Source organism: Leptodactylus fuscus, chromosome 9 (genome assembly GCF_031893055.1).
Source record: "Leptodactylus fuscus isolate aLepFus1 chromosome 9, aLepFus1.hap2, whole genome shotgun sequence".
Classification (NCBI taxonomy): Eukaryota; Metazoa; Chordata; class Amphibia; order Anura; family Leptodactylidae; genus Leptodactylus; species Leptodactylus fuscus.
In genome coordinates this window covers 53,677,068-53,701,049 of record NC_134273.1, presented here as the reverse complement: position 1 = coordinate 53,701,049, position 23,982 = coordinate 53,677,068, and the positions used below count along the sequence as shown (strand labels likewise).

The window sequence follows — 23,982 nt, the reverse complement described above, 5'->3', positions numbered from 1 at the left end:
ACTCTATTCTTGCACATCAGTCTGCTTGCAGTGGGGCTCACAGTCTAATTTCCCTTTCTCAGGAATGTTACGTATATACACTCTAAGCAAATTTCACAGAAATCCACTGTGTTTTTTTGAGCCTGGGAGGAAAGCTGAATGTGCAGAGGTCACTTTCCTGATCACCACGTCTAAACTCCATACAGATGTGCACTCACAGCTCCCGCGCCTGCAGGCAGTAGTGATCATCATATCCTTATGCTGCCTTTTCTTCTTCTTACTATAATGGTTTAATAGACATGTGCTCTTTATATACAATTTGTATTCTTGCAAAAACATAGTATTTTCTGATAAAAATCACCAATTGTTTATTCATCTTGATCAGACTTCTGACAAATATGCCCTAATATACATCATACTTTACATTTTTATATAATAATACCCTCTAGAGGGCGCTACAACCCCTGTGTTGTAGTGAGCAGTTCCTACATGCCTCTATTACACCAAGGTTAATTGAGTTGTCACATTTGGCCTTATAGCATGCTCTAGCTGTGAGATCTTCCCTCATGGACTGAATGAAAAAAAAATAAAAAACAAAATGCCTGTGTGTTTGTAATAACCAGTAGAGGGCGCCAGAACTATAACGGCAGCATGCAGTGAAGGAGATCTGTCCCGAACTAGAAGTGGACAGGCAGTGGGTGTGTGCATGTGTGTGTAGTGTGAGGTTGTGCGCCCCTCATAGACACTACTCTGTAAGACAATTGTAAAAGAAGAAGTGACACTCCCAATGAGAAATGGTTAGACTGCACTTCTTAACGAATGGTGGACTTTATTATATGCTCACTGCACACAACGCGTTTCAGAGACATGTCTCCGTTTTTCAAGTGCAGAATGAGAAGGAGATGTGTTGTCTTTGAAACACGTTGTATACTGTGAGCATGTTATAAAGTCTACCATTCCTTAAGAAGCGCAGTCTAACCATCTCTTATTGGGAGTGCCACTCCTTCTTCTACATTTTGCATCTTTCGGATTTTGAGGTTCAGATGCTGGGAGGTTCTGCAGCTTCCTTTATCGGTGTGATATGCCTTCATAGTAGTTCTGACTTATCACAACTCAACTAGGTGAGAGAACAACCTTAACTTTGGTTCCAGTTACCCTTGTTATAAAGTTTTTCCACCTTCACTGGAGTGTTACCTCTTTCATTGTGTATTCCAACACCAGTGTAAGGTGCACCCCCTTACAGCCCCCTAAGGGCTGCGTTCACACTGTACTAATTCACTTTTTTCAGTCCCACAGCATCTTAACAACTGCAAGTTCTTTAATTGCAATAATGACTGTAAACCTCTGGTTTTTAATGTGATGGTCATTGGCTTACAGCCAGCGCCGCACCTGCCATGAGGTGACCTGAAGCGACCGCTTCAGGCGGCGCTATGCCAGGGCCCCAGGGAGGGCGGCATTTTTGCTTACCTAAGCCAGTCCAGGACAAGCTGTCCTGGACTGGCTTAGCACCGAGTGATGGATTGGGGAGGCCACTGGAGCAGCGCTGCTCGAGCGGCCTCCCCTCACGCTCAGGCAGAGAGCAGGTCCTCTCCGTGCCTGCGAACGCCGCTAAGCCCTGCCCCTTCACTTAGCCCCACGCCCCCTCCACTCCGCCCCCTCCTCCCGGGGGAGGGGGGCGGCTTTCTGTCGTTCGCCTCAGGCGGCGAAAGGGGCAGGTTCACCCCTGCTTACAGCTAAAATGTTTAGAAAAAAGGCTAGTCAGTACTACAATTAAAAACCATGCAATTCTTAAGATGCGTTGAAAGAAGCAGCACTTCTGTATCAGAACGGCAGCGGAGTGTGAGTGGAGCAGGAACATCCGGGGGTAGCATTGGCAAGCAGAATAGCTGAACTGTGTACTATTATGTTAGCATGATAGCCAAAAATGTCTCCGGGCCTCACAGATTATGTGTTGTCAGAAAAGTTAGAAACTGTTGTTATGATATACTGTTTTACATGGAAGATAACTGTGGTCATATATAGAAGTTGTATGAGCAAACTGCTGCGGAACATCTGCAACCATTACTTTCTGCTGCCGTTGTGTAGCCCTATTAGCAGCCATATGTCATCTTCGGCCAGCTGAATCCAGTGTTATCACTCACTACATTATTATTGTATATATTATGGAAAATGCTTTGGAAAGAGATAGATAGATAGATAGATAGATAGATAGATAGATAGATAGATATTCAAATTAATGAAAGTGCAAAAAACAAAACAGGTCTTGTGACTGGTGGAGGTCGGACTTCTTGTGGCCAGAAAACCCAATTTAGGCCATGGCCTGAATGTGGTCAAACACGCAGTGTTACAGTTACAGCAAAGTATAAGGGACTCGACCTAATCCCATCCCCACTTTGCAGAAAAATATACGCAGCGGACATGCTGTGATTTCCAAATATTACACCTCTGGAAACGCCACTATTTTGCCTATAGGTATAACTGAAACAGATTCTCTGTGAAAAGCACTGCAGGAAAAATGCAATATTTTGCTGCCACTGTTTTTTCCACAGCACTTTTTAGCTGCCGCCCGCTACGTGGGTGCTATATACCTTAGAATAGAGCAGCTGGTGCAGTATGCGCAGTCTCTCAATCAGACAGTAATGCCTTACAAGTGGATATGGAAATACTTTAAACTCACCACAATACCCTTTAATTAAAAAGATTGCAATAATTTCTAACCTTATGTATTTTGTATGTTTTAGGGCAGCGACAGATCACAACATTGATAACACCACAGCTATTTTACGAGAATGGTTAAAGAGTGTACAAAAATTATACCATTATGTTGAATGGAGACCTCTGGCAGAGCCACAGTAAGTAATGTCACCTTGTAATGTCATGCTTTCAGGAGAATACCGTACTTACCAGGGTACCTATTTCTACAATGTGGACATGATGGATTTGTACTGCTTAAGCAGTGAATAAAGCATATGCAACAATAAATACAGTAGCACAACGCCCACCGGGCTCCCATAAGTACATGGTTAGGTGGTCTGTGGCTTTGGATGGGCAGATCTCACCCGGGCAGTGGTAAACTACTTATGCACTGGTACCATACCCCTGCTGCACTCCCTTAATCCTAGTATTCCCTCCCAATGTTGGTGTTTTCAAATGGATGTGAGCTCGCTCTGTCATGTTTTCTGGGACTGTCCTGGTATTCGTCCCTTTTGGCTGGAAGTTAAAGGGGTACTCCCACGTCGCATACTTACCTGTCTTCGTTCCTCTAAAATCTTCTGTCTTCCGGCTTTGTCTCGTCATTGGTGGGCTGGGTCACATATGCAAAGCCAAGCGGCGAGATGCCGCCGGCCCTGCGTGCGCGCTCATACATCAGTCTACCCTTCACAATGCGAATACAGACCCGACACCCTGCGGGTCTGTATTCGCATTGTGAAGGTTAGACTGGTGTATGAGCGTGCACGCAGGGTCGGCGGCATCTCGCCGCTTGGCTTTGCATATGTGACCCAGCCCACCAATGACGAGACAAAGCCGGAAGACAGAAGATTTTAGAGGAACGAAGACAGGTAAGTATGCGACGTGGGAGTACCCCTTTAACTTCCAGCCAAAAGGGACGAATACCAGGACAGTCCCAGAAAACATGACAGAGCGAGCTCACATCCATTTGAAAACACCAACATTGGGAGGGAATACTAGGATTAAGGGAGTGCAGCAGGGGTATGGTACCAGTGCATAAGTAGTTTACCACTGCCCGCTTGGCTTTGCATATGTGACCCCGGAGCGGAACAGCATCGCTTCTGCCGCTGCTGTCTTCATGCAAGGCAGAAGCATAGAGATGTGCCTGTGCCGGCGTCTAACAGTCCCCAGCATCCGCCTATTACAGCGGATGCCGGGGAGTTAGATGCCGGCACAGGTGAAGCCAGCAACATCGCTATGCTTCTGCCCTGCATGAAGACAGCAGCGGCAGAAGCGATGCTGTTATTCCGCTCCTCCGCCCCCCGCCCCGGAATAGCAGCATCGCTTCTGCCGCTGCTGGCTTCATGCAGGGCAGGCACATAGCGATGTTGCTGGCTTCACCTGTCCCCCAAAGGGTAAACTACCCCCCCCCCCAGGCTCGCTCCCGTGTACTTAGCCCCTCCTCCCTCCCCCCTGAGAGCAGGCAGACACATCACTTGACTCAGGAGCAGCTAGGTCAGGGCTGTGGCCACAAAAAAATGAATAAAGTGAGGTAGTGGCCAAACAAAGCAGTTTTGTTGAAGCATTGTATTTAGGAAAAGTCTTACATTCACATTTACAAGCAGTATAGATAGGATCCTTGTGACGGGACAACCCCTTTAAGTCTCTCTCCAATGCCCTTTTTATACTAGGTGTCCCACTGGACCCCCTCATCTACTTGCTTAACCTTCCCCCTAAACATTTGGGCAAGCAGACCTCTAAACTGTTTCTGTATTTATGTATGGCCGCTTAGATGCTCATCGCTCTTCATTGGAAAAGGAGTTCGCCTCCCACTGGCCCAGATCTTATTGCCCGGGTGAAGGATGTGCGCAGTATGGAATAAAAATGTTCAGCTCACCCACAGGTTGATATCAGACATCGGCTTTTCAATGGTTGAATTCTTCGGGGTGCACGGCAACACACTCTATTCCTTGAGTGTAATATCTCCACAGCAAAAACAAATTTCTCTGGCAACTCTCCGATGATAAAATATAACTTTTAATCAGAAAACATCATAAAATGACAAAAAATTTGATGTCAATCACAAAATAAAGAAAAAAAAAATGTAAACCCCCTAAAAAAAACGCAGACGCGTTGCGGAACCATCGTTCCTTCCTCAGTGCACTGAGGAAGGAACGATGGTTCCGCAACGCGTCTGCGTTTTTTAGGGGGTTTACTTTTTTTTTTCTTTATTTTGTGATTGACATCAAATTTTTTGTCATTTTATGATGTTTTCTGATTAAAAGTTATATTTTATCATCGGAGAGTTGCCGGAGAAATTTGTTTTTGCAGTATGGAATACCTGACTGCCTCCCTTAATCTCACAATGGATGCCTTTCAAGCTGCATGGTTATCATGGGATGCATATTGTGCTTTGCATGGTCTCTGACTCCTTTCTTTACCCTTACCCCTTCCTTTCGCCCCCTACTCCTCTGTTATACTCACATGTATAACTAATGGAGAAAATATGGGGTCACAGTAATGTTACTTCTAGTGGATAAAAATCAGACCTTGGTCGTGTGATATACAGTCCATGGTCATGTTATATACGGTCCATGGTTATGTGATATACAGTCCATGGTCATGTGATGGACACCCAGGTGCACAGTGTTAGGAGTATTTTGGTTCATTGCTTTCTATTTTTCTTACCTGGGGAGTTTTTGGCTGCGCGGTATCTGGGGTGGCATCCTGGCGCTGCGGGGTTGTCCTGTCGTGGGTATTGGTGCACACCTTCTGACTTGCATGCGCGCACTGATGGTAGGCAGCTTTATTTCCTGGTTGATTAGTCTGTCCTCCCATTTGCACCTGGGAGGAGTGGTCTCTACTCTGTATTTAAACCCATGCCTCCCATGGTTCTGTGCTGAGTGTCTCTTTTACAGTGCTAGGCCTTAGCAGGAGGAGTAGGTGGTGATCTGGGATAGAGGAAGTTCCGTGGTTGGTTTTTGGGAGGTTTGGGTGAACTAGTTGGTGTGTGAGTTTTCCCTTCTGTGTTCACCAATCCTACCTCTGTGTGTATTGACTGTGTGAGTGAATTGCCTTATCCTTTGATTTCTACTCAGTTTCCCTGTGTTTGTTTCCTAGTGTAAGGTACCTTCCCATATTGGTTTGGGGGAATCCTTTCCCACATTTTTCCTGTGTGCTGCTTGTGTTGTTAGTCAGCGCACACCCTTGTCAGTCCCTGTCAGTAGCAGCTTCACTTGTTCGTTAGGGGTGACCCCCTTTAGTCTCCAGTCCCTAGAGATCTTATAGGGCATTCCTTCTCCCACTTCCATCTAGGCCTACGGTATCAGTGAGAGAGGAGCCGTCGGGGTCAGGCTTAGCCTGAGTACAGCCGACCCACACCCATGAGGCAGGGACCGGGATAGCTAGTGGAAATAGTGCAGGGCGAGATTTCCTACTGCTATTCCTTAGCCCCGTTGCAGCTACCTGGACTGACATAACACACAGTACATTATAGTCACAGCACCAGTAACAAGCTGTGCACCTGTGTGTTCAACACATGACCATGGACTGTATAAAAATATGTAAATCTATTCTTCAGGATGTAATTAGGAGAACAGTGCCTCTGTATGCTGTCCTCTAGAGGGCAGCATCCTTAACATCATGCATGACTCAGTTAATAAGTCTACTATCATGATGCGGATTTAATTGCCAAATTAGTATTTCTATTCCAAAAGGAACAGATTCCCAATTATGGACAGCGCTGTTTCGGTCTTTTGGACCTCCTTAGCATAGCGCAGGGATACTGATTTGGCAGAGTGAGAACCTATAGACCAGGGTCAGGGGATAATCGTACACATCAGGGATAGGCAGTACAGAGACTTACAAGTCATTCCTGCTCCGCTAGGGATTCTGGGTAAAAAATATGCAAATCTATTCTCCAGGATGTAATTAGGAGAACAGTGCACTCTGTATGCCACCTTCTAGAGAGCAGCATCCTTAACATCATGCATGACTCAGTTAATAAGTCTACTATCATGATGCGGATTTAATTGCCAAATTAGTATTTCTATTCCAAAAGGAAGACACTCTCCCTGATGTGTATGATTATCCCCTGACCATGGACTGTATATCACATAACCATGGACTGATTTGACTAAGAGTAAGCAGAATGAATGACAGCAGAGATCTAGAAAATGGTGAAGAAATGATACGGACAATATATAGATAAATTATTCAACTTTATATTATACAAACAATAACATTTTTCTTTCTTTCAAAATTGGGCTGAAAGTGGACAACCCCTTTAGTAACTTGTAAATGACTTGCTGAATATTCAGTATTTGGTGTGACTACCCTTTGCCCTGTAACTGCTTCAATTTTTCTACGTACATTTGAACAGTTTTTGAATAAAATCAGCATGGTGGTTGTTCCAGTTCAGGGCTCTTTGGGGACCATATCATCACTTCCAGGCGGTTACACCAAATATTGATTCAATTTAGATTTTTTTTTTTTTTTCATTCGTATAATTGACAAAGTTGACAAACATAATTGATAAAAATAAATTAACACTAGCCCGGACACTTCAGTTCTTCTCTGAGTCCAAGTTTGTGGTTACAGGAATTGAATTAGGAAAAGGAAAGTTATGGAACAATGGAAGGAATATTTCAGACTTTATAGATCATTATGTCTGTTTTCAGATCTTACACAGATGAATTTGGACCTAAACACTGGCCGACATCCAGGTTTGCCCATGTGATGAAGCTTCGTCAGGCGGCGCTGCGCACAGCGAAGGAGAAATGGTCTGATTTTATATTTGTAAGTGCAGTATAGCAGTTCCATTCTCATACACATGCTGTACCATCTATTCATTATTCTTGATATCTTATTATCCTATGCATAGCTCTCTATACTTATCTCAGACAATACTGTAGCCCATAATGTCTCAGAACATAATCGGACTCATGTATCAGACATCAAACAGAGCGGCTGCAAACATATTTGCTAGACTCATGTGAATTTAGAAAAGAAAAACACCCAAAGAACTATTCTTCAAATACTTTATAGCCATAATTTATTCATTTATAATATAGCATTTATTGCAGACATAACTCTGTAGTTGTTGTACATGCTTTCATTGTGACAAATATAATATGCATTTGTATATTTTCTCCATCCAGTTTGTAGATGTAGACAACTTTCTGACAAACCCACAAACGTTAAATCTCCTGATTGAAGAGAACAAAACCATTGTGGCCCCTATGCTGGAGTCTCGGACCCTTTACTCCAATTTCTGGTGTGGTATGACACCTCAGGTAAGTATTACAGATACAAATCATTCTACAATAATTGTCTTTGTGTGCAGTATGCTGTGCAATGGGGTGTAAACCTCAGCATGTCCATATAAGTTTGGCTAAAAGGGGTCTATAGGGTTAAAAATATTGCTGACCTATACTAACGATAGGTCATCAATATCACATTGGTAGAGGTCCAACACCTGGGACCCCACCTGTTCTCAGCAGCTGATACACAGAGAATGGAGCAGGAAGCAGAAACCTAAATTGGAGCATATTTGGCCATTACAGAGCTGCCTGCTTCCTGCTCCATCCTCAGAGTATCATCCGCTGAGAACAGCTGATCCATGGGGGTCCTGGGTGTTGGACCCCCATTGTTTTTCTTGGAAAAACCACTTTAAGACCTGTATAGCTGCTATTATTTACTAAATTAGAAATTCCATAGCAATGTTTAGTTTCCAAGTAAATACTGTCCCAGATCCCAGAAGTAATGTAGCAGATACATTCTCAAGATGTTAAACAGGGCTACAATTTTCTGTGCTGACTAAAGACATTGAAAGTGATATTTCATGTAGCGGTGATGATAACACTATGTAACAGAGTTTGTGTCCTTGTTCATCAGATGTGCATAGGTTGGCATTACAGAAAATACAGAAAATACAAATTATTATTAATCAACTTTGTTTTTATGACCAGGGCATCGAAAACAATAAAAATGTCTGATATTAGTAAAAATATCGACTATATTCAGCTGTCCAGCTTCATATGCAATCACAATATGTCATAGAAAAATAATGTCATTATATAGTACTGTAAGAGTCAAGATATTAAACTTAGAAGTGTGTTTGCTTTCTAGATTTACGATTATACTGTAAGTCACTTTCTCGAACAAGTCCCCAAATGTAATCTCCCATCATGTTTTCGCTGGTCTGCAATTTGAACACTTTCGTGCAGAAGGTTCCACGGCCTCAGTCTAGATGTCAATAGCTCAGCATTGGACCTTGTGAGTCCCATATCTCATATAAAGTCATTGAGATCCTTTTGATTGGGGTAGTATCTCTCTGTTTCTCCCCTACTGACACTATAGACTGGATCGGTTACATCTTCTTGTTCAATATCTGATGTGCCACTTTGTTCATGATGGCTGATTTCTTTCATGAGGTGCAGGTATAGGGAGCTCAGGGCAGTGTAGCACTGGAGCAATTGATGATGAGATATCAGGATACGCCACTGGAGGAGCATTCTTGCCAATTCGACATTTGGAAGGATCGACCATGCAAAAGTAGCAGTTACTTGAGTGGTCGGTAGGCTCTCGCCAAATTATTGGAATAGCAAACTTCATGGCTCTTCGTTCCTCTCTGAACCATCCCTCAAGTGTTCTTTTGCAGTTTTCACAACTGTAGTGAGGTGCCCCGGGTTTGTCCTGGTCCCCAACCCGTACTCCAAAGTATAGCTTATAGGCTTCACACATCCTGACTGATGTTCTCATTGAATATTTCTTGGCTCGTGTCTTGATGAATTCGCCACATATGTAGCAAAACTAATCAGCAGGATGCTTACAGCCTCTTGATGGCATCTCTGCATCTAACTACACACTATATTCCTCAGTCCTATTCAGTTGCTGCACTTGCTCTCACAGTATATCGCTATCCACTATCACACTATAACTGCAATTACAATAAGGACTACTGTCCAGCAGACATGCTTATATAGTAAACAGGCAGACGTCTAGAATATTCTACCGATGTCTAGACATGGCTAGAATGATGTAGACGTTAGAAGTTTTCAGAACTGTCTAGATCAGGGGTGGGCAATTAATTTTCCCATGGGGCCACATGAGAAATTATAAAGGTTCTAGATGGCCATGCACACCGTGGCAAATTTAGTTCCACCTACTTATCCGCTGACTCCGCCCATTCTCAATCATTTTTCCATGTGCCCCACAAAGTAAAATCCTCCTACAGTCACCCTAACATTATACACCCCCACATTATAACATTTCCCTCCAAATGTCCCACAGTATTAAGTCCCTTTCCTGGTGCCCCAGTATAAACTAGCAGAAACTGGGGCAGCTGGAGGGGGACATTAAACTGAGGGCAACTAGAGTCAGACATGTCCCCCTCCAGCTACCCCCCATGGTTTAATATCTGGCTCCAGCTGCCCCAATTTAATGTCACCCTCCATCTGCCCCCTATTTTAATGTCCCCCCTTCATGTGTATTCAGTTTAACTCCCCCCCCCCCCCCTACATCTGCCTCTAGTTCCTCCCTCTTGCTCACACATGCTGTCTCTTCTCTTTTTGTCATTCAGCAGCCTCCATTGCCAGCAGCTTGCATCAAGCACACAGTCCCGTGTGGCTCCACCCACTAACGAGTCATAGCCTATCCTGGTGATAGGCTGTGATGACATCATCATAGGTCCTTGAAAAAACTTCCACTAGCTATGCAGGCCGGATAAAAGCAGTCAGAGGGCCGGATGTGGCCCGCGGGCCGTACATTGCCCAGGTCTGGTCTAGATTATTTCACCAACATCTAGACATAAAATATGCTTTGTTAATTAAAATATATGATTTTAAAATATTGATGTTCTGGTACCAAAAGCAAAGTTTGTGAGTCGAAATTAGCATTTAATATTCTTTTCAGAGCTAAATAATCAGAAAATAACATTATTAAAACAAAGACAAAACAAAAATAAAAATTTGTTACTTAGTGTAATTGATCCTGGATACTTATCTAGCTGTTATATGGGGTCACCAAGGAATTATTTTCTGCCCATGATGCAAAACTGGCAACAGCTTGATATGGAATTTTGCCTTGCCTCTGCTGGACCAAACAGCCAAGTCCATTATGGCTTGTATCTGTTTTCTGGTCAATTTTATTGAAAGATTTTTCAGTATAATAAGAAAACTAGATAAAAGTAACAGGTAGTGCAAGACAGGACCAACATTAAGGTGACAGTACACGGTTAATATGTAATATATGTATAGAAGCTGGTATACATTTGCATACTAAATTTGTTGAACCTATTGGACTGTTGAGTACAAAATACATTCCATCTGTGCAGTAGAATGTGTCATAGAGAAATAAAGACTAGAGATGAGCGAACAGTAAAATGTTCGAGGTTCGATATTCGTTTCGAGTAGCCCCTCAATATTCATCTACTCGAATCGAATATTGAACCCTATTATAGTCTATGGGGGGAAATGCTCGTTTCAGGGGTAGGCAACGTTTGATCAAATTACACTTACCAAGTCCACGAGTGAGGGTCGGGCTGGATCCTCCGAGAAGTCTTCTCCTTGCAGCATCCCCGCGGCATCTTCTGGCTCTGAATTCACTCTGCCAGGCATCGGGCCTGGGCAGAGCCGGCTGCGCATGTCCGCACTACAAGCGGGCATGCGCAGTCGGCTCTGCCCAGGCCCGATGCCTGGCAGAGTGAATTCAGAGCTGGAAGATGCCGCGGGGACGCTGCAAGGAGAAGACTTCTAAAGGTAGGAGAAGAACCAGCGTTGATTGGCTGACTGTATAGCATTCGGCCAATCAATGCTGGTTCTGCATCGAACTTTTACATTTGAATAGTGAGTGGTACTCGATCGAGTACGAGTATTTCGAATACCGTAGTATTCGATCGAATACCTACTCGATTGAGTACTACTCGCTCATCTCTAATAAAGACCTTTAGGGCTATTAATAAGCAAGTACACATTATAGATACAGCTTTATGTGCAGTTAGACTCACTGACTACCAGACTGGTATTGAACATTGAAGCCTTTTACTTTAATCTCTATTGTGTTTCTATACACAATCTGTTTCCATGCAAGTTTGCAGGAAGGAGGTTGAAGGAATATCTGTAGATAGTTTATATGACAGTCAGCCTTTGCTTAGGCTATGTTCACACTATATTTGAGCCATCTGTTGGATGTCCTGTGCAGTATCTGTGTATTTCAGCATAATAATTATATAATACTGTATTCTGTACAGTAAAGGTCAGAAAGGACACCCTTGGGAACTGCTGGATGAATAGAGGCTTATACATACAGTACATTTGCCATATGTACACTGGGAGCATTCCTGGCATTGAGAACACATATAGAGCTCTAATGTAATGTGAACAGACCCCATGTTATGTTTCTTTCTTCCTTTAATGCATTCAAAAGTGTAAAGTGTTTATGTTTGTAGTCTTAGACTATAGGGCCATAGTGTTTTTATGCCTCACTTTTATTGCCTCTAGGATGTAAATTTTGTTGGCTGTGTAATATAAGATTTCTGGGAAAATTAGTTCATAAATTAAAAAAAAATTACCCCAAATAATTTCTGTAAATGTGTTAAACTAACCTGTCCAACATTGTCCGGCATCGAACACATAAACACCAGGATCAGCAGTTATGTCTTTGGAAAGTATGGGTCAGGGTTGGCCTGAATATTTTTCAGTGTTCTTGGAACAGTCAGTAGGCAGCTAATAAAAGTAAAATGTCCCTAACACTATAAATGTTCGCTTTGTGAAGAATCAGAGAAATTGTGTCACCTAACGGAACAGTGGGATGGAGGCGGAGGACGACCACTACTCATCCATAGCCTGTGATAATACTATACTGTTACAGTAGATCTTGGTTCTCTCTATGTCCATTTCCATGATGCGTTCCTTGTGTGTTATGGAGGCTGAAATATTTATCAAGATCTAATTTTTTGCACTCACAGTTATAAGTGAGAGTTGTATGTGCTTTGGAAACATCAGTCATCCAGTGGTTTGCATGGCGAAAGGCTTTCCTGATGGTATAGGAATACATCATTGACAATAGTTTATGCATAAGGAAAATGTTTGTTTTTGTACCGTTAGCCAGTGGGTATGAAATATAAAAAAACAAAAAAACTTGCAAGTCTTCAGTAGATGATACCTTTTTTAATGGCTAACTCTTAATGATGACAAAATATAATGTTTCAAAGCTCTCGGCTTCTTCTTCAGATATATCTAAAAACACTTTCTAAAGGCTGTATATTTATGTACGACAGGACACATAGGGATAGGATTTCAGGAGGGAGGGGAAGAGGCTTATTACTATATACATGTAAATATAAACAATTCACAGTTCCCAGGTTCTTTATCTTTATGGCTGTCTTAGTTCAGTGATTTGTATAGAATGACATGAACCCATGTGATGCATTCATTCCATTCTCCAGAGTGTTAAATAGGGTCATGCACCTGTACTCATAAATCCGTCTCTCTTTCCTTGATTTAAAATTCCCTCTCAAAATCAAAATTTTCATGTCACTGGTGATATTATGATCTTCCTGGCAGAAACGTTTTGGCACAGGAAGGTCCATTCTTTGTTGTTTAATTGTATGGCGATGTGAATTAATTCTCATTCTGAGCTTCTGGACGGTCTCTCCAACATATAGATTTTTGGTGGAACATTTGGTGCAAATTATTAAATACATTATGAGTTAGCCATTAAAAAAGGTATCACCTACTGAAGACTCACAAGTTTTTTGTTTTTTTATATTTCAATAGTTTAAGCAATGAACCATAGTTTATTGAGTCATGTACATGTTCTTTTGAGGTCAGTGGAAGTAAGGCTCATAAATGTCACTCTAAGGTCTTATTCGCAAAATGCACTTTTAATGCAGTTTTTCATGTAATGTTTCTTTTTGCCCATTTTAGCTTAAAAAAAACACAAAATGATACCAAATTGTGCTGTGCGAATAAGGGTTCTTAATCATCCTGCAAGAATAAATTAAAAGGCTATGCTCATGCAGTGCAGTTATGGCAAATAAGTGTGATCAGAGTCAGATAGGGTTTAGACATAGGCATGCATGGAAAATTTAGGCAAGAAAGGGTTAAATGTGTTGGTGGGTGGTACGAGTAGTCAGTCGGAAGAGGTGGTCCTCTTTAAGCCCCCTGCAGACGACATATGGAAGGTCTGGGTTTTTCCCATATAGCACACTGACCCATTTATTTCTATGGGCCCGAACATATGATTGTGAATTACACAGTCCTGTGTGCGTTCAGACATTCTGGGCCGCAAAATATTTAGCAGACCCTATATTTGTTCGATTTTGCAGCCGTGCTTCCGAGGCTCCTATTCATTGAACGATAGGGACCGCGGAAGCATGGCTGGTGCATAGGCGGCACACGGATGACTTCTGTGTGACTTCTGTGTCTACCCGTGCGCCGCCCATGACGTTCATTCACGGTGGGCAGGTAGCAAGCGGTCGTGTGCAACCTGGCTTAGACTTTATATTCATTACAGTAGCTTTTCCAACTAGTCTCCCTATCAGCTCGGGTATGTCCAGTTGATAGTGAGTAAAAAAAATTGTAACTGAGAGTGCAAAATATCTGAGTAATATAAATAAGGTAGGAATGACCTTAAGACCCCACGTAGCGGGCCGCAGGGGAAAAAGTGCTGCGGGAAAGACGCAACAGAAACACATTGCAGTGTTTCTTGCAGCTCTTTTCACAGAAAGTTCTGCTACAGTTATACCTATAGGGAAACCGCCAGCGTTTTCATAGGTATAATTGATAAGCTGTGACTTCCAAAAACACAATGGTTTTGGAAATTGCAGCATTTACGCTGCAGGTAATTCTTTGCAATGTGTGGATGGGAATCACTAGAAAACTGCAGCGTTTTACAGTCATAATAATAATAATAATAATAAATAATAATACATTTTATTTATATAGTGCCAACATATTCCGCAGCACTGTACAATTTGTAGGGTTCAAATACAGACAGATACATAACAAAGAACGTCATTTCACACAATGGGACTGAGGGCCCTGCTCGCAAGAGCTTACAATCTATGAGGTAGAGGGGGTGACACAAGAGGTAGCAAGTCCCTACAATCTGTAGGCTCTCCCATTCTAGCAAATCCCATCCACACATTGCAGACAAATATGCGCAGGAGAAGTGCTCCGAAACTGTTGCGTTTTTGGAAATTACAGCATGTCAATTATACCTATTGAAGTGTCCATAGAGGAAATCTGAGAAAATTGCTTCGGGAAAAAACACAATGCGTTTCCACCAAATTTTTTCTATGTCCTATGTTGGTTTTTCATAAGGTAACAAAGCACAAGTCCACTTATAGAAGCCAATACTCGTCTAGGGCTTTATCACATAATGACTTTTAATCCAAAGTCTAATCTTTACAGGGTTATTATAAAAGAACTCCAGACTATGTTCTCATAAGAGAATGGAAAAGACAAGGCTGTTTCGCTGTCCCGATGATTCATTCAACAATGCTTATTGACCTCCGAAAGGAAGCCTCCATGAATTTACAGTTCTACCCTCCACATGAAGACTTTACATGGAGCTTTGATGACATCATTGTATTTGCTTTTTCGTGCAGACATTCTGGTATGTATATAGAGACCTGAACATCCGACGTAAAGGGGAACGGATATGAACGACTTACTTGGCAGACTCCTAAAGGGGAAAAAAAGCTTAAAAAAAAAAGTTTATTAATTTTAGGATTTTGGTGGCATTTTATATTTTTCAAATTTCAGGAAATCTTAAAAATGATAGAATAATTTTTTACATCTCCTACTGCTGGCCGCTAAAGGGTTCATTGTTGTAGTTATGTACTGTATACGCTTATTACTTTAATAGATTCTGTCTCTGCAGCCAACTAACTTAGGGATCAGCTGTTTGACATGGGCCTTCACTTCAGACCTCTAGTGATCAGCTGCAGATTTAGGGGCATTCACACGGGGTAATGCGGCACTGATTCTGGCACGATAACTCGCGTAAGAATCAGCGCTGCAAAACAGAATCCCATTAACTTCAATGGGTTCCGTTTAACGCGTGTAACACATTAAAAATGTGCTTTTTAACCCATGGATTTCAATGTGTTATGCACGTTAAATGGAACCCATTGAAGTCAATGGGATTCTGTTTTGCAGCGCTGATTCTTACACGAGTTATCGTGCCAGAATCAGTGCCGCGTTACTCCTTGTGAATGCCCCCTTAGGCTGAAGGTCCACATTTCGAAAACGTTGCGTTTTACAGTACTTGCAAAGTGAATGGCATTCTGACCAATCCCATCCACAAATTGCAACAAAAAATAGCATCGGAAAAGCTGGGTTTTCAAAAAGGTCCGTGTTATATAGTTATACTGCGGAAACGCTGGCGTTTTACCTAAAGGTATAATATGGACAGAAAGTCTGCAGAGAAAAACTGTGTGGAAACGCAATGTTAAATGCTGAGGCAAAAAAAGTGAGGCATTTACGCTGCATTTTTTTCTGCAGCATTTTTTTTTTTTTTTTTTGCTGCGTTTCACTATATGGGTTCTCAGCCTTACAAGGTTTTTTTTACCCCCGGGACAGCTGGCTTTCATAGCAAAACCCCTTTACATAAAATTTGTGCATGGGAAGAATATGCAAATCTGTCTCCAAGATGTAAACAGGGAGACAGTGCCTCTGTTATGCTGCCCTCTATAGCAAGCACCCTGAACAACATGCCCGACTTCCCAGAAGCCTTTGCTGCATGATGCGAGGTTATAACCAAATCAATTTCTCAGCTACGGACGGCACCGTTTCTGCGCAGCAGTAGACCCTATTACCCTGTGTACATATTTATTTTTTATGGTTTAATACACTGCCACCTTGTGGTTTTCTGTGGTCCTGGACCTCTTCTCCTTTCTTTTAGTATTAGGGCCCGTGCACATGGAGTAAACGCGCGCTCATTTTTGCATAATACAAATCAGACTCCCATTGACTTCAATGACATTTTTTACACGTGTAAAAAACGCGCAAAAAAACGCACTGTGCTGAGGCTCAAGAAGTTTCTGCTGTGTAACTGGTAAGCAATGAGTATGAGCAGTGCTATATGTTGTATATGCTTCCTAATGTCACCTGAAATCCCAGAGTCCCTCTCATTAAATGTCCGACTACATGTATTGTCTGGGGCAATGGGCAGCATGGTGGCTCAGTGGTTAGCACTGCAGCCTTGCAGTGCTGGGGTCCTTGGTTCAAATCCTGCCAGGGACAACATCTGCAAGGAATTTGTATGTTCTCCTCATGTTTGCATGGGTTTCCTCCCACACACCAAAGACATACTGATAGGAACTGTAGATTGTGAGCCCTATATGGGACAGTAACTGTCAATGTCTGTAAAGTGCTGCAGAATATGTTGGCGCTATACAAGTAAGTATAATAAAGACGTTATCTTAGAAAAGCAATACCAAATAAACATGTTCAGTCTTCTAAATTAATGGTGGTCCCTGTGGATTCTGCTGTGGTGGTTATTTGTTAAAGTCCTGGCAGCCTCATAACAGTGAAGCAACAGTCACGCCCCATTCACAGCTTTTTTTTTTTTTTTTTTTTTATATATATGCAGGACTCAGCATAAATGAGTATACCCACTTTGAAAACCTGAAAACACACCCCTCATCAATCATAACTACAATCTAGTATTTTGTATGACCTACTTGGTTTTTAATAACAGCTCAAAGTCTTCTAGGCATGGAATGAAAAAGTTGGTGACATATTGCAAACTCTTATATTTTTCCATTCATCAAAAGGGTTTTCCGGGCAAAAAAAAAACCAACATTTTTTTTTTTTAAGTAAAAGAAAAGGTCTGTTAGTGCTGTTAATGGGTTAATAAGTGCATCCAAATACCTTTAGCAGTGTTTTGAGTAGCTTCCTGATCTCATAGCCTACATCTAGCCCACAGACTACTAGCCCCACCTAACTCATTTTCCTCTGTGCCACCATCTCCTCTTCTCTTGGCTTCTGCCGCCACTCCGACTCTATTGTGCAAGTGTGGCAGATTCTTCTCCTATTCACGTCTGTCAGCGTTTGCACAATAGAGCCAGAGTGCACTACAGCCGTATTGCACAGGTGCTGGCCCATCTGAGGGAAGTGACTCTTCATGCCCAGAAGAAGAGGACATGAAGACAGGTAAGTATTATGAGGTGGGGGGTGGTTAGTATTTCTGATGTTCCATTTTTGAAAACGGAACGTCACCAGGAAATCAGAATATGTGCCTGGGGCGGTCAAAACTGCCCCAGAGATACAGGTAATTATACATTTTTTTAAACTACTTAAATTAGTTGGGGGGAGGGGATTTAGTTTAGTTTTAAATTTTATCCCGTACAACGCCTTTAAGAATGACCTCTTTTAGAGCCTGGATGATGCTCATCTTGTCTCTTCAGAAATCCCCATAGGTGTTCGTTTGGGTTGAGATCAACAGACATACTTGACTACTGAACCGCATTCACCTTGTTCTTCTTCATAAATTCATCAGTGACCTTAGATGTATATTTTGGATCGTTGTCATGTTGGAAAAGTGCATGACCACCAAGAGCATGGAGTGGTGGTAGCAGCTTGTCTTTCAGTATAGAGCAGTACATCTGTGAGTCAATGAAATTCAGCTCCCGACACCAGCGGCACTCATGTAGCCCCACATAAGGACACTGCCACCAACATGTTCCACTTTAGGCACCTTGCATTTTTCTTTGTACCCCTCACCTTTGCAATGCCATACATGTCATCCGTTCTAAAAACACTTATCTTGGTCTCATCACTCCAAATTATTGAGTCCCAGTTGTCATATTTTTCAGCATGGGTCCTGGCAAAGTGTAGATGGGCTGTTTTGTGCATGGGCTTTAGAAGGAGCTTCCTTTGTGGACAATACCCATACATGTCATTTCCCTGCAGTCTGCAGTGTATGCCGTATTTTTGTCACATGAAACACATAATTTTGGTTTTCTACTTTAGTTTCCTGCAGTGAACTTGCATGGTAATTTTCTTCAACCCTTCTCACCAGAAGACATTCCTGTTTTAGGTGTTAACTTTGGTGGACGGCATGGACATCTATGTGAGATGGTGGCAGCGCCATCTTTGTTAGATTTTTGTATCACTTTTGCTCTAGTTACTATAGTATTCTGACTGGTATGTAAAGCTTTGCTGATCTTCTTGTAGCCTTCACCTTCCTTGTGTAAAAAAATAATTTCCTTTCTTGGGTCTTACAATATTTCTCTTCCATGCGATACCATTGCTAACAGCATAAAATCAGAAGGGGTTTTGTTGCACCCTGCTACCGTCAGTCGTCTGCTGGAAACCTGATTATAGACTCCCATGTGGTTGAATTCTTGTTGTTTAGTATTTTTGCATTAGAATTTTGTAGTCTAAGGGCCCGTTCACAGTAAACGTGCGTGTATTTTGGCAAAATACACGTGTAAAAAAATACATGTGTAAAAATAAGACTTCATTTGACTTCAATGATATTTTTTTACACGTGTAAAAAACCCACGTCAAAATACACATCAAAATACACGTCAAAATATACGTGTAAAATGTCATTGAAATCAATGGGAGTCTTATTTTTACACGTGTATTTTTTACACGTATATTTTGCTAAAATACACTCGCGTTTACTCCGTGTGAACAGGCCCTAAACTTTAGCTTAGCTCCTAAGGGTGTATTCAGGAGGAAAATGGGGCTGAATTTGGTGTGGAATCCACGTCAGATTCAGCGCTGAAAAAAAAGCCTCTCATTGACTTCAATGGGCTCCTTTTTCTGCTAGCAGGCTAGCTAGCTAGGCTTTTTTTTCAGCGCTTAATCTGACGCGGATTCCACTCCAAATTCAGCGCCATTTTCCTCTGTGTGAATGCACCCTCAGACCTTTATTAGGGTGTAGTCATTTATGCTGAGCACTGTGTGTATGTAGATGTAGAGATATATAATTTAATATTTTTTTTTACATGTTCGTGACGTGTCGTTGGCTGTCCATTGTTCTGGTATGTCGGAGGACAGAACAGCAGACAGAGGAACCAGTAAAATAGCGGAGCCAAATAAACCCTATTGACTATAATAGAGACCATTGGGTGTCTGTTGTTTTTAAACTGAAAGTGGTGAATGAAAATGTCTTATGTAAACTCTGACGCAAATGTGAACGCAGCCTTATAAGTATTTTTCCTGCGGTATCCTATCGTGTATATATAAGACACTTACACCCCTTTAGCCAAGAAAGACAGATCTTTTCAGCATGTAATAGCTAGGTTTGTTTGACTTAAAATTAACAATGGGGTTTTGGTTCTCCAGCCATATCTCTCCATGTCTTGTCATTAAAGGCATTCTTTACTCTTACAAACATCATTAATCTGCCATTAGTCTGGTACAAAGCGATGTTTCATTAGTCTCTGCTTCTTTTCCAGGAATTCAGATGTATATTTGTAACAAGGAACATTATGGATACCTCCCTGTGCCTCTGAAACCACATCAAACCCTGGAGGATGATATTGAGAGCTTTTCACATGTACTGACAGAAGCCATGAGTAAGTGACATTCTTAAAGAATATACAGGCGGTGCATTCCCTTTATATACAGTCGTATGAAAAAGTTTGGGCACCCCTATTAATCTTAATCATTTTTAGTTCTAAATATTTTGGTATTTGCAACAGCCATTTCAGTTTGATATATCTAATAACTGATGGACACAGTAATATTTCAGGATTGAAATGAGGTTTATTGTACTAACAGAAAATGCGCAATATGCATTAAACCAAAATTTGACCAGTGCAAAAGTATGGGCACCTCAACAGAAAAGTGACATTAATATTTAGTAGATCCTCCTTTTGCAAAGATAACAGCCTCTAGTCGCTTCCTGTAGCTTTTAATCAGTTCCTGGATCCTGGATAAAGGTATTTTGGACAAACAATTCAAGTTCAGTTAAGTTAGATGGTCGCCGAGCATGGACAGCCCGCTTCAAATCATCCCACAGATGTTCAATGATATTCAGGTCTGGGGACTGGGATGGCCATTCCAGAACATTGTAATTGTTCCTCTGCATGAATGCCTGAGGATTTGGAGCGGTGTTTTGGATCATTGTCTTGCTGAAATATCCATCCCCGGCGTAACTTCAACTTCGTCACTGATTCTTGAACATTATTCTCAAGAATCTGCTGATACTGAGTGGAATCCATGCGACCCTCAACTTTAACAAGATTCCCGATGCCGGCATTGGCCACACAGCCCCAAAGCATGATGCAACCTCCACCAAATTTTACAATGGGTAGCATGTGTTTTTCTTGGAATGCTGTTTCTTTTTGGACGCCATGCATAACGCCTTTTTTTATAACCAAACAACTCAATTTTTGTTTCCAAAATGAAGCTGCCTTGTCCAAATGTGCTTTTTCATACCTCAGGCAACTCTATTTGTGGCGTACATGCAGAAACGGCTTCTTTCTCATCACTCTCCCATACAGCTTCTATTTGTGCAAAGTGCGCTGTATAGTTGACCGATGCACAGTGACACCATCTGCAGCAAGATGATGCTGCAGCTCTTTGGAGGTGGTCTGTGGATTGTCCTTGACTTTTCTCACCATTCCTCTTCTCTGCCTTTCTGATATTTTTCTTGGCCTGCCACTTCTGGGCTTAACAAGAACTGTAACCAAAAAAACTTGAGACAAAAAAACAAAAAATACTTAAAAAATAGAAAATATTTATTAATTCATAAATAAACACTACAAAATACAAGGGGAGACAACAAAAGACAATCTACCACATAGTAGCAGAATATACTGAATCTTCTCACTGGTTAAATGAGCAGAGGGAAACCCCCAGGTGATACCAAACAAATATCCAGGGGAAATGCACCAATTACATAAATATAAACATATCAGAGCAAGATAATCATATATAAATATAAATAAATAGACGGTACATACCCATAGTCATATTGGAACAAAAATATAACCGGTCACCAGAGAAGGGGGAAAAAGCCGCTGCACATTACCAGTGAGATCAGAATATGATCGCCTGACGCGCGTTTCGCCTGAATGGCTTCATCAAGAGGCGCCTCTTGATGAAGCCATTCAGGCGAAACGCGCGTCAGGCGATCATATTCTGATCTCACTGGTAATGTGCAGCGGCTTTTTCCCCCTTCTCTGGTGACCGGTTATATTTTTGTTCCAATATGACTATGGGTATGTACCGTCTATTTATTTATATTTATATATGATTATCTTGCTCTGATATGTTTATATTTATGTAATTGGTGCATTTCCCCTGGATATTTGTTTGGTATCACCTGGGGGTTTCCCTCTGCTCATTTAACCAGTGAGAAGATTCAGTATATTCTGCTACTATGTGGTAGATTGTCTTTTGTTGTCTCCCCTTGTATTTTGTAGTGTTTATTTATGAATTAATAAATATTTTCTATTTTTTAAGTATTTTTTGTTTTTTTGTCTCAAGTTTTTTTGGTTTGAGTATCTATTTGGTTTTGAGACTATGTATGTTATTTAATTTGAGGTATCTTCTATTGACTTAACAAGAACTGTCCCTGTGGTCTTCCATTTCCTTACTATGTTCCTCACAGTGGAAACTGACAGATTAAATCTCTGAGACAACGTTTTGTATCCTTCCCCTGAACAACTATGTTGAACAATCTTTGTTTTCAGATCATTTGAGAGCGGGCTGTCCATGTTCGGCGACCATCAAACTTAACTGAACTTGAATTGTTTTGTAGAAAGAAATGGTCCAAAATACCTTCATCCAGGATCCAGGAACTGATTAAAAGCTACAGGAAGCGACTAGAGGCTGTTATCTTTGCAAAAGGAGGATGTACTAAATATTAATGTCACTTTTCTGTTGAGGTGCCCATATTTTTGCACCGGTCAAATTTTGGCTTAATGCATATTGCGCATTTTCTGTTAGTACAATAAACCTCATTTCAATCCTGAAATATTACTGTGTCCATCAGTTATTAGATATATCAAACTGAAATGGCTGCTGCAAACACCAAAATATTTAGAACTAAAAATGATTAAGATTAATAGGGGTGCCCAAACTTTTTCATAGGACTGTAAGTCTCTGTTTTCTGGAGCCTGACTGTGAATGTTCTGGTTGCAGTCAATGGCTGTGTTTACTCTGTATAGACATGTGTAAGACATATGTATAAGGACTTCCATTCCGGCTTATCTTAAAGTTTACACTTCGTGACTGAATTTCAATACACAGTATAGAGTTGAGGCACAAAGTACCTTAAGGCCGGAGCCCCACAGGTCATAAACGCTGAGATTTTTCGATACCCTTTTTTGCTGCAGGACGTCCCGTGGGGGCTTTCCCTAAAAGAAGTGGTCACAAGGGTGAAGCATATGAAACCAGTAATACAGATAGCTCAAGTTCATCTGAATGTAACGCCCTTTTCCCCATAAAAATTAATCCTTACATTGCAGAGATATTCATTTATTTTACAGTCTGCAAATAAGGAATCTGGAGCACCGAGGATGTTTTCCTGCTACACTGCTGTAATACCAGGGAATGAATTAAGACTGGCTTAAGAATTGCTAACCATAATATATTCCCTGGTAGTATTTTGGATTCCTAATAGATTATAACAGAGTGTAAAAATTTTGAATTTTTTCAGATTTTTTTTTCAATCTCATTAGTTTAATCGCATTAAAGAATGTTATACATTTGTATCTATGTCCACTAGTGTTTTTTTTTTTAATTTTTATACTGTTTTATCATATCCACCAAAAGTCAGAAAAGACCTTTGGGTGACCTGATCTGTTATTTCTGCATATATCCCTTATAAGTGGACAATGCCTACACACAGCCATACACAAGCACACATAACTGTGTAAAAGCTTAGTCTTCGTTCTTCTCTCAGTTTACCATTGTCTATAAGTACAGTAATGTTGTCTGCCACCTACTGGTGATGTAGCAAAGTTAACAATCACAGGCTAAGAGCTGTGACATCTGTAATAGCAGACAACATTACCTGCAGCATCGGGAGGTGGGAGCCACTAACAAGACCCCGGAGGAATGAGGTTCAGTTTATAACCGCTTCCTTCTGTAAGTCTCTGACGCAGGTTATAAACTTGAGTTTTTCTATGTCCTCTTCTTCAGCACTAACCTGTCATTACTTTATGAAAATCTTAGGAAGAACTGGGACAGAAGTATCAGTACAGCTGAAGGACAAGATCTAGTTATATGAAAACTGTTTTGTTGGTTAAAGGTGGTGGATTTTTTTGCAAACTATTTCTATAAATCCCAATGTACTAAAGGCCTTATGCAGTATATTGAAATCAACAAATGATTGTCGCTTGTCGTACTTTTCAAT

At 41.3% G+C, this 23,982-nt stretch overlaps 1 protein-coding gene across 1 annotated transcript in view; it reads left to right on the top strand.

The window, feature by feature from the left end:
* The window catches only part of COLGALT2 (collagen beta(1-O)galactosyltransferase 2), a 72,271-nt gene that overhangs the window by 33,221 nt on the left and 15,068 nt on the right, over positions 1 to 23,982 (top strand). Inside the window, exons 2-6 of the mRNA XM_075286702.1 lie at positions 2,721 to 2,831; positions 7,329 to 7,446; positions 7,809 to 7,943; positions 15,066 to 15,270; positions 20,072 to 20,191. Coding sequence (XP_075142803.1) covers positions 2,721 to 2,831; positions 7,329 to 7,446; positions 7,809 to 7,943; positions 15,066 to 15,270; positions 20,072 to 20,191 — 689 coding nt within the window. The remainder of the gene's footprint in view (positions 1 to 2,720; positions 2,832 to 7,328; positions 7,447 to 7,808; positions 7,944 to 15,065; positions 15,271 to 20,071; positions 20,192 to 23,982) is intronic.